The 12,383-nt window shown below is 41.2% G+C and overlaps 1 protein-coding gene across 3 annotated transcripts in view; it reads right to left on the reverse strand.

The window, feature by feature from the left end:
• PBDC1 (polysaccharide biosynthesis domain containing 1) overlaps window positions 1–12,383 on the reverse strand; it is a 725,752-nt gene that overhangs the window by 598,930 nt on the left and 114,439 nt on the right. For all 3 annotated transcript variants that reach the window (XM_044083395.1, XM_044083394.1, XM_044083393.1), the window contains exon 2: window positions 10,655–10,720. In XM_044083395.1, coding sequence (XP_043939330.1) covers window positions 10,655–10,720 — 66 coding nt within the window. The remainder of the gene's footprint in view (window positions 1–10,654; window positions 10,721–12,383) is intronic.

Genomic DNA, 12,383 nt, shown 5'->3' on the forward strand with positions numbered 1-12,383 from the left:
TTCCAAGGACGGAACCGATAACCCATCAGTAATGAATGAAAGATAATCAACAACACAGATGGAACGCTATGGTAAGACAACTTCTTTTTCTATAACTATCATTAACCAATTGGTTGATATGATTAGAAAAACTCATAGCTGGATCTACCCGTACACCCAGGTCCTTAAATGAATCTACAGTTTCAATCACTGTGTGCTATATTAAATATTCACCTTTCAATTTAGGTCTCCCAAACGTCAAATGTTTAGATTTTGATATATTTGTCAGCATATTAACTTGGAGTAGATGGAATACGAGGCACCATCACCCTTAATGCACTTACATAGATCCCAGCTATGGTATTCAAGACTTCCAAAGGCAACCCTGTTTGCATATGCAATGAAATGCACACCAACTAAACAGTTTATGAATACCACCCCCTCCAGCATGCATAAACAGCCATATAAACAGTGCACAAAGCTCGAACAGCAAGTGAACCACAGACTGCCTCTGCTAAGTACTGACATGAGGACATTAAAGGACCAAACACTTTTGGAATCAAGCACCTGAAAGTGCCATGTTATAGATTTCCCATCTGTGAATGTGGATGTAACCAAGAAAAAGAAGACAGCAAGTGCGGAGGGCTCGGTATACTAGTGAATATTGCAGCTGAGCAAACCAAAAGGTAAGACTATTTAAGTGTTGTATCACTGAGTTATACGAAGTCAAACAGGAAGTGACTAAGACTTTTTGAAACAAGAGGTTGTATATCCTCAGTACAGTTTGCAAGTCACCTGTGTAACTCAATAAATCCACAAGCAGGTGACCAGTACCATGGTGCAGACATCTGAAAACCTAAATGACATCTGTAAAATTTGAGTACAATGCAGACCTGGAAGATGGAAACATTGGGCATGGGAGGATTGCAATGAGCAGCTTATGCCAACTCGCCCATACTAACAAAAATAAGTGGCAATTCCAGCTCAGCGAAATGTTGCCTTTATTGCAGAGGTTTGTTGACAACGGTTATAGGGACAAGTGGTCTTGGATCTCCTAAGCAAGTAATAGTAACCCTCATAGGTGTGTGCATGTGTGTGAGCATGCCAATGTTTGAGTAGGACCACAGAAGTCCCCACAGTAACATCACTGCATGTAACAGTCACCACAGGGGTGCTATTACTGTTGCAGAAATGTCTCCATAGCGCCTGTGCCATCTTGGCAAGATGCAGGTTGTTAAAAGGGAAGGAATTATTGTGTAGTGCTTTGGCAGGGGAACTAGCTACAGCCGCCATGTAAGCCTGAACCCCAGAAATTGAGATGAGGGCACTCCAAACCACCCCCAATGACAGCCCCTTCAACACACTCTTGCTTCCCAGAACTCGGGAATTAATAAGCTTGATTAGTACAGGAGTGTGGGAGCCAATCAGGGGGAAAATGGCAAGAAGCAGGTGGCAGGTTAGCAGCCTGTGTAGCCTCACAGCCTATTCATTCACCAAATTATCTCTTACAAAGAACAGAGCTGCTTTCTTTTCTAGTCACAACCAAGGATAAACAAAAATATCACAATAAATATCAATGCAAACAACATATACATGTCAGAAAATTAACAATGCAGACATACAAAATAATGAACAAAAGCATTCAACCAGAATGAATGTGGTACAGTGGTTGCTGCTGCTCCTCCGTAATGCAAGACTGCAGACTGAAACTGCTGATGTGTGGGGGGCAGGGGAGAGGTGTGTGCTTTATACCAAAGTGTGTTTTCTCCAGACAATCCAGTTTTGTTTTCCTATCCTAGCAACCAGCTACTCTTTAAACAAATGAATTACTGTCCTTAATACTGTACTGTACAAGGCCTTAAGACCTTGGTGATCCAAGTCTGCTTCAGGCACCTGCTGGGGCTGAACAGTGAGACACTATTGCTGGCACACCTCTCTACAGGAGGGTGGAGGGTGTGAAGCATGCATTTGTGCCACAAGGCCCATTGTAGCGTCGCCAGTGGAGACTGCAGACCACATGGAAACAATGACTCCTGGGAGAATAGAAGTCTTAAGGGGTTATATCACTTGTGGAAGGGAATGACATGACATTGCTGACTTCCAACAACTACTGAACCTTTGAGCATGTTTCTGGGTTTGTGCAGTGGGGTTAAGGCAAATAAAATACCTAATCGTAACGGCTGCTTTAATGACAGCCCTTCTTGGTTAGCACTTGTCACCCCCCAAAAAAATAACAGGGGGAATGTATGGAAAAACTGGCTGGGGAGGAGTCCAGTTTTTCACAAAAAGAACTCTTCTTTCCAAGTTTTGTTAACAAAGGGGTCTCTAAGCTTGTGGGATTTATTTGCCTAACAAAACAGAATATAAAGATTACAAAACATTTAAAAATTCAATAAACATTAAATCATAGTTAATATAAGTGTATTTAGAGTAGAAATCATAAATAACTTTGTAAATACAACCACTGGAATGTCTGGCTTGCAATGTCCAGTGCTGCAGGCAGACGACAGAGCAATGCACAATGCTGCAGTCAGATGACAGGAGGACATCCCCTACAGATTGGCAGGACAGAGATGGCAAACTAGTGACCAATACATTGAAGGATAAACATCTCACATGTGAAAGTCCTGTATATACATCCAGTATTGGAATCCTACACCAGGAAAGGGCTGCTGAGCAAAGCAGGTCATTTCAGAAAGATCCAGTTATGGTCATCTCAACCAGCCAATTCAACTGATATGGAAACAATTTCATATATCAGCTGTGTCCAGGGGTTACATAAACATGTGAAAATGCTACAGGCATATTCCTTGTCATGCAACTACAACAGGAAAGAGTACCAAACAAACAGCAGCAGGGTCACCATGACAAAAAGCACAAAATAATTAGTAACAGAATAAGCTCTTTCAGAAAACAATTTCCTTCGTCAGATCCTACCATTAACTGACATGCATATAGGTTCATAGGTAGGTAGGTACTATGCTATCGGCCCTAGGGCCTATACAAGCCTTGCTAAAAAGGTACCCTGGCTTCCTCCACCCAAGAAAATTATTTTCCTGTGCTCCTGTCGAGCAAAGCCACAGAGGTGATCCCCATGGTGAATTTCCTATTTCCCATCCAGTCATCAAGATTTTTCTTGAAGAGTGCTAATGAGGAGCTTTGTTTGATATAGATAGGTAGTTTGTTCAGGAGTATGGGAAGTCTCTGGGACAGGAAGATATCCCTCCAGCATGTTCTGTTTATTGTGGTGACAAGGTTTAGGTCCCTAGAGCATGCAGCTTGGAGGGATTGGGATTTCTTTCAGTGGAGCATGTCCAACAGCTCTGGGTTTGGCATAGCTTTGTATGTTAGGCAGAGATCACCTCTGAGTAGGCGATATGCGACGGAGTAAAGCTGGACTTTTTTGAGACTGTCTTGATAGGGCATCTGTTTGAGGCCGGTAATCCTCTTTGTGAGTCTTTCTGCGGCCTTTCCAGTTGTTTTAGATGTCTTGTGAGGTGCATACCAACAGGGGCATTGTACTCGATAATGGGTCTAATGAGGGACGAGTAGAGGGGAACAATGACCTCTTTTTTCTTGGATGAGAAACCTTTTGTGATGGTGTGCCACGTAGAAGGATTTCCTGACTACTGTGGCGATGTGATAATCAAAGGAGAGACTACTGTCCACCTGTATCCCAAGGTCTTTTATCACACTTTCGGTGTTAAGTAGACTACCACCTATGTGGTAGCGCATGGGTACAGAGATTTTACCAAAGGGAATGACAATGCACTTTTTGGCATTGAGCTTGAGGCCATGGCTTTGGCATCTGTCTCAGTGAGGCCCTTTTGTAGGATGTCCACATCGTTAGGAGTTTCAGTTATGGCTCCTGGTTTCCAGTCGTGTGCGAACTTCATTAGCCAAAGACCTTCTGTGTTAGCCTGTACTTCAGAAATTAGATAAACAGGAGAGGACCCAGTACTGAACCCTGTGGTACTCCACTTGTCACTGGTCTGAAGTCGGATTTGGAGTCTGCTACTTTCACAGTGTGGGTTCGGTCAGTGAGCCAGCTGGCAACCCATCTTGTGACATAGGGATTTATTCCTAGTTTAGTGAGTTTATCTATAATTCCAGAGTGGGAGATGGTGTCAAAAGCCTTGGCGAGATCTAGATAGGCTGTGTGAACCACCTTACCGTCGTTGACGGCTTTGGTGACTGCTTCAAAGAAGTCAGGTTTAGGAGACATGATCTGCCTTTTACAAACCCAAACTGGGAGGGGTCCAGAGTTTGGAGATTACCAATGTCTTTGTTTACAAGTTCCATGATGATATGTTCCATGGCCTTGCAGACCAAGCTCGGTAGGCTAATGGGGGAGTAGTTCCCGGGGTCCATGGTGGCGCCCCCCTTTGTGGAGCGGGATAACCATCGCTGTGCCCCATTCAGTGGGCACAAAGCCTGAGGTGAGGCTATGACTGAACATGGTGCTTAGGTGGGGTGCCAGTTCATGTAGAACGCAGCCTGGGATATTGTCAGGTCCCATGGATGTTGCGTTTTTGGCTTTGGAGAGTGTGGTTTTTACTTGTACAGCCGTGATTACAGCAACTTTGCATTCTTCCGGTATAGAGATAGGCCCTTTAGGGGAAGAGGGGGGGCAAAGTTAGCACTGAACCCATCTGCCAGGACGTTGGCAATATCAGTTGGTTCTGTATATTTAGTGCCATTGTGCTGTAACTCAGAGCAGATCTGAGTGTTGCCATTGAGATTCTTGACATAGCTATAGAATGCTTTGTGGTTGTCTTTAGAATCAGTGGCGATTTTGTTTTCATAACTAGCTTTGGAGGATTTTATGCGGGGATCTCAGCTTCTTACTGAGGCAGACCAGGGAGTTCTTCCAGTCATGGGATTTTACTCTTTTTCCAACAGTTTCTTTCTTCTGTTGTAGAGTTAGTTTATGGCAGGGGACCACCAGATTGGCTTACTTTTTTTGGAGAATAGCATCTTGGTTCATGTAAGTGCTTATAAAGTGCATTTGTGTAGGATTCAGCAGTCATACCTCTACTGTCCGTCTGCATGGGTGTCGTGAAGACTGACACTTATGTCTTAGGAAGCGTGAAGTTGGCTTTGGAGAAATTTTTTACGGTGGTTTCCCTAATGGGGGGTGGGGGCAGGATGTGGATGTCTAGACGGATTAGCTTGTGGTCGAATCTGATCAACCAGGAACAGACCTCTGGTGTGGAACACTGGTTGCCCATGTTGGTAATGACCAGGTCTAGGATATTGCTGCCCTTGGTGAGGGTGTGGATAAGTTGATCCAAGGCATTGGAATTTATGAATTCCAGAAAACATTGAGCAAAAGAGTTGGTACAGGAGTAGTTTTCCCAGTTAATGGTGGGTAGTTGAAATTGCCCATTATTAAGGTATTGGGGTTGTACCCTAATATTTTCCAGTGTATCAAGAAATGAGGAGTGGGAATCCTGGGGCATGGTGGGGGATCTGTAGCAAGTTACAATTTGGATTGCGGTCTTGCCCAGAGTTAGTTGCATTTGGATAATTTCGGATGCATTATGCTGAGCAACTAGCCCGGAGGTGTGGATATCCTTAATGAATATGGACACACCTCCACCTTTAGTGTTTCGGTCCAGGTTAGGTGACCAAAAGGTGCGGTATGAATTATAGCATGGTAATGCAGGGGTGCTCTCTCGAGCCTTGAATCAGGCCTCTGTCACTGCACAGATGTCGATGTTCTCCATTTTAAGGAGTGCCTCGAGTGAATGCATTTTGAGGTTTATCCTTCTAGCATAGAGTAGCATTACACTCAGATTTTGCTTGCTTGTACCGGTTATGGTGGTGAATTTGTCATTTGAACCTTGCTTAATAAAGGCACTATAGGGGTGGCAGGAGCTTTAGCCAGTATCCAGAATCCCAAGGGCGAAAGTGCAGGCCATCTCTGGCAAAGCATTGTGGTCTGTCGATCATGTTGTCCCAGGCAGACCGATACTGGATCGCCTTAGAATGACACCAGAAGCTTAGCCAATTGTTGAAGTCAATCATTTTGTCCTTGTACTGTGGTATCATTCTGGGTGATGATAGGATGCTTCTCAGGGCTAGGGTCATACCTGCCTGGGCTACAAGATCAGAGAGCTTCTCCATGTCTCTTTTCATGTAGTCCAGGGAGGTACGTCTCAGGTCATTCACACCAACATGGACAATGATAGAGTGATATTTGTACTCGTTGTGGAGTGACCTGAGTGCGTGCGTTATGTGGCAGATCCTGGCACCAGACAGGCAGCTGACAGTAACTTTCTCTTTGTTTAGCCTGGTGAGTGGAACATCAGTGTGCCTGACTATAGAGTCACCTATGACTAGAGTGTTGTGTACATTGTTATGCCTTATGGGCTGTGGTTGAGTGGCACACTGAGTTTGTGGGCTTTGTCTCATTTGGGTAGTGTTGGGGGTGGTGAAGGTTGCATGCGTTTCTGCTTTGCAGGTCTCTGTTGCTTGAGCAGATTTTTATTGAGAGCCTCCGCGAATGTAGGTGTGTGTTTTGTGCTGCTATGTGTGTGTCTTGGTGGTGTAGGTTTTGAGGGACTATGTGATGAGTGTGGTGTGGTGCAAGAGTTTACCTTCTCCTCTTGACTGTCTAGTCCAGTCTTGGGTGAAGACAGCTTTGCTTCCAGTTTGGCTATATAAGTGCATCTTTCACAGGTTGTAGTGTTGGGTGGTAGGAGGAGAGGGTTGTCTGTGTACATGAGGCAATTGCTGCATTGCCCCAAGATGCCCAGATTCATCAGGTAGACAGGAGAAAACACCAGGAGCTGACCCTTAGACATGCCTGGATAGGTGCTTATTTATTAAGTACTAAAAACTGTTTTCCTCTAGACAAGTGAGGAAAGTTGAGTGCTGTAGTAATTTGTAGCTTATTTAGTGCTTACAACGAGTTCTGAACAAATGCTGAGCTCAAAGAAACAGATTTGAGTGCTAAAACTAAAAAACTGGCTAGTTCTAAGGGAAAATTTGAAGAGCAGACTTTATGGCGCCAGGAATAGTTTAACCCTAGCTAAGCAGCTATGCATAAAAAGTGTATTTTTTAATATAACAGTAGCAAATGAGCAAACTGATTTAAACAAATTAACCAATAAAAAGCTAAAAACTGAGCCCCGTTCCGCCAGTCTTCGATCAGACAGGTTCTAACTGCACACTCCTGCACTAGGGTGCAGGGGAACCTTCTCCAAAAAAGATGATCTGGATTAATGTTCAAGTTATACAAACAAAGCTAGATTCAGCAGGTCTGAATTTAGTCTATGCTACAGCAAACAAGGCGTACCAATTTCAGAAACAGTTCAAATAAGCAGGCACAAGCATTTAACCATAAATTCCTAGCTCAAATGGGCAGAATCTACCCTCTCCTTCCACAAGAGTGCAGACCACACCTTCTTAATGTAAAATAACTGGCCCAAAGCCCAAGTGCTTAAACCAGGAATAATACACTCTTAGAATAACAGACACTAATCAGCAACTCCCAACTTAGAAGGATGTAAACTACCTGTCCTGCCACATCAGTGCAGACCACAAACCTTCTTAATGTAAAACAACTGGTCTGATGCCCAAGTGCTTCAACCAAGGGCTTAGAATAACAATTACAATTTAATCAGGCTACTAACAAGCAGTAATAAATGCAGCAGAATAAATGCAATAAAGTAGGAAGAAACACAGATACAGTAAAATCAGATGAATAAATGTGTATTTTTTAATATAACAATAGAAAATGAGCAAACCGATTTAAACAAATTACCCAATTAACCAGTAAAAAGCACAAAACTGAGCCCTGGTCCAGCAATCTTCAGACAGACAAGTTCTAACTGCACACTCCTGCCACTAGAATGCAGGGGAACATTATCCAAAAAAGATGGCCTGGAATAGTGCTCAAGTTATACAAACAAAGCTAGATTCAGCATACCTGAATCTAGTCTATGCTACAGCAAACAAGGCGCACCAATTTCAGAAAGAAATAGTTCAAATAAGCAGGCACAATAATCCTTTAACCAGTAATTCCCAGCTCAGAAGGGCCGACTGTAACCTCTCCTCCCACAAGAGTGCAGACTAAAAACCTTAATGTAAAACAACTGGTTTGAAGCCCAAGTGCTTAAACCTAAATGCTCAGAACAACAGTTGCAATTTAATCAGGTTACTACCAAGCAGTAATAAATGTAGCAGAATAAATACAACTGAGTGCTTTTAAGAAGAGGCAAAAGCAAAATAAAGTGCATTTTTTTGTTTAAGTAAAGTGCAAGGAGAGAGGAGGGAGAAGCAGAGATTAAGGGTTGGCCTTCTCAAATGTTCTCTCTGCATTAAGTAGAGTGAACACTAGACTGGGAGGGGTGTCCCAGATCAAATTTACAGTAGAGGCGAGCAACTGCAAAGCCACCAACTATAACACCACCACAAGAATAGGGTGGGGAGGGTTGGGGAAAACAGTTTCAGGACAGATGAGAAACAGAAAACAATGCCAGAAAATATATAAAACAATTCACTCAGGCAAAATTAAGACAATGTACAATTCTGAAAGGTTAAAAATGCCAAAAAATATACTCATCAATGAGCGATATATTCCAGATTGTTTGAGAATCACACCAGCTAGAACACCAGGAGTTTCCAACAGTGTATGCAAGAATTTACAAACAGAAACTATTTTTAAATCAGCAAGCCTTGAAGCAGTCAGATAACACAAAAGCTGTTAAGACCAATTTTATAAACACCACCTTAGAAATAGGGAGTAAGCAGTTTCAGGACAGATGAGAAACAGAAAACAATGCCAGAAAATATATAAAACAATTCACTCAGGCAAAATTAAGACAATGCAGAACTCTGAAAGGTTAAAATGCCAAGAAATATACTATAATTATATAATTATATATATTACTTTTAAAATGTCATAAGCCAATCAGCAAAATTCAAATGGCCCATTCAATTTCTTGGCGAGTCACAGAACAGCAAATGTCATTTCCTGATACATCATAATACATTCTCAATACAAATAAAAATATGCGTGTGTGAAAACACATTCTAAAAAAATATATAAAATATGAGGGCATATAAAGGACATAGCCATAACACACAAAAATTGTGTAAAAATTCATAAACATGTTTAACATAACCAGATCAGAGTCTTCAAGCTTTCAGCACAGGTTTTAAAAGAATAAAGGCATTTAAACCTGGCAAAACATGTGCACATAATTATGCTATCCATATATATCACATTTGTAGTAGTGCATGTAGCATATCCTTTATAGAAATAATCCTTATGTGTACTTGAATATAAAAATGTATTTAAAGTATTTATAAAAGGACATGCTTTGCATCTTTTACAAGGATATGTACCTATCTTTAGGTTACAGACCAACTAATACATGTAGTTTTAAATTTTCATCAGAATAGATTAAAGGATATGCTACATGCACTACTAGAAATGTGATCTATATTGCTAAGTGCAACCATTGCACTAGTTTTTATGTAGGCAAAACGAACCAGATGTTCAAACAATGAATTTTACAACATCAATCTGCTATACGCAACAGTTTAGAACACAATGCTTTGTCTCAAGATGTAGCACTTTACCTCGATCATAGCTTTTCCTTTATGGTTATAGATGCCATTAACAGTAATATTAGGGGTGGAGAGTTGCAAAATGCTACTGAAGTAAGGGAAACATATTGGACAGCAGAACTACGTGCACATATTCTGCCAAGTGTAACTGCTTTTATTTCTTTAAAACCTGTGCTGAAAGCTCAAAGACTGATCTGGTTTTGTTAAACACATTTATGACGTTTTACACAATTTTATATGCGTGATAGTTATGCCCTTTATATGTTTTTATATTTTAGCATGTGGGCGGCCGCAGTGGTGCAGCAGTTAGCACTGCCACCTCTTAGCAAGAGGTTCTCCAGTTCAATCCTTGGCTGGGGTGCCTTCTGTGTAGTGTCTGCATGTCCTCCCTGTGGTCACGTGGGTTTCCTCCGGGTGCTCCGGTTTCCTCCCACATCTCAAAGACATGCTGTAGGTGGATTGGATACTCTAAATTGGCCCTAGGCATGAATGCGTGTGTGTGTGTGTGCCTTCCGTGGAAGGTTGGTCGCCGAGCTGGCAACTCGACACCGTAAAACTTCACTGCCAATCATGAGCGGACAGGTGATCTGCTGTGGTGACCCCTAACTGGGAAAAGCCGAAAGAAGATGATAAATATTTTAGTATGTGTTTTCACATTTTATTTTTTATTTGCGTTGAGAATGGATTATGATGTAATCAGGAAATGACATCTGCTGTTCTGTGACTCACCAGGAAATTGCATGGGCCATTTGAATTTTTCTGACTGGCTTATGACATTTTAGAAGTAGTATAAATAGTTATATGCATGTCAGTTAATGGTAGGATGTGATGAAGGAAATTGTTTTCTGAAAGCGCTTATCCTGTTACTAATAAATTATTTTATGCTTTTTGTCGTGGTGACACTGCTGCTGTTTGTTTGGATATTTTATGCTTTTTGTCAGTGACCCTGCTTGTTTGGATATTTATTACATTTTCTGCAGAAGAGTCTTTGGTTCCTGCAGTGCTATGTTTTGCTGTTGTACTGCTGTCTTTACAGGAAAGAGGAAAGCAGTGAAGAAGATGGGGTGCGCAGTCTGTAGTTTATTGTACTTACATCATTTCCATAGGCCTCCGCTGGTTGCGAGAGCGCATGGGCCTCTGACAGCTGTTCATTGATGCTCTGAAAAATAAAAAAAAATACATAAACACTACCAGCAACAGAAGCCACACTGTTCAGGATTTCAGGAAATCAGGGAACCTTCAGGATCAAAACTCCAGTGTACAATGCTAGGTTTTAACAGCAAGGTTATTCAAAATATATGCAGACAGACTATCATGTTAGAACAAATTAAATTTTACACAAGTACTCAGTTACAATGCTAACAAATCAGGTAGTCCTACAGGACCAAGACTTTTTTTGTGTTCCTTTTATATTTTATATATATATTTTATATATATATATATATATATATATATATATATATATATATATATATATATATATATATACACACACATACATACATTATATATATTATACATATACACATCCACACACACACAGGAAACCTCAAATCATTTAGACAGATAAACAGCAGAATAATTACATGCCAACCTAAACTGAACTGTCACCATACCTAATTCGTAGCCGAACAAGTAAACACTGCAAGACTGATAATTAAAAACACTTAAAAGGCCCTCTAATTTCAGTACAAGTAAACAGAATGAACAAATGCACATGGGTCAAGTCCAGCATCTTCTGCAGGGTACCAGGATGATTATGATGAGATGGAGAGATGACGACTGACAATACAAGAAAAGGAGAATAAAAAAGTGGAGGGAATGGTAGGGAGGCAGGGAAAAAGTTGTAAAGCATGACAGGAAACATAACACATTAGCAGTAAATATAAAGAAGGCCACGCCAAAAAAATGAGAAGTGTGGCAGATCACGTGGAATCAAATTATCCTACGTCTACCGCTTCTTCTACTCAGTAAGCATACTGCCAGCAACCTGCGACATTTAATACTCCTAACAGGTCTGCGACTATCAACAACCAACAACATTTTCAGTTTATATTCCACAACATACAAATGTATAACCTGCTAGCGGCTAGCCCATTAAAGTTGAAGCAATGTATGTAGAGGTGTCAATTAACCGTCCTGTTACTGGTGCAAAATGGCTCAGGTCGTGGCTGAAAATAGTCCTTCAACCAGCACACCCACCAAGATAAAATTTAAAAATGTGTGTAAGCAAATACATACATACATAAATAAGTGAGCAGGTGAAAATTTAACACAATAAGATAGAATAAAGACATATATAATTAAATATGGGAGCATTGTAAACATAATGGGAAAGACTCCTCTTCGACTACAAACTTAATGATCCCAGGACCAGTGCACTTAAGAGCAGCCACAGCAATGTCAGGCAGCTGGAAAAAATATTGGGGGGGGGGGGCTCAATTAATATGAGACTGACTACATTTTGTGATCCCAGGACCTGCATGCCACCCTAAATCATTAAGTACTAAATTCATGCACACACAAATACAACCACAGCAGTGTAGGCAACTGAAAAAATATGCACGGGGGAGGGGGGGCTATGCCCAATTAATAGGAGACTGACCAAACTGTATATGCGACTGTAAGTCATTAAGTAATAAATACATGCATACACAAATACAATCACAGTAGTGTCAATCAGCTGGAAAAGGTGTGTGTGTGTGTTGGGGTCTCAATTAAACAGACTGACTGAACACTGTATGCTACTCTAAATCATTAAGTAATACATGCATACATAAATACAATCAGAATGCTTAACCCAGAAAAAAAACATGCAGATA

Source organism: Protopterus annectens, chromosome 9.part0 (assembly GCF_019279795.1).
Source record: "Protopterus annectens isolate FY-2018-M chromosome 9.part0, PAN1.0, whole genome shotgun sequence".
Classification (NCBI taxonomy): domain Eukaryota; kingdom Metazoa; phylum Chordata; order Ceratodontiformes; family Protopteridae; genus Protopterus; species Protopterus annectens.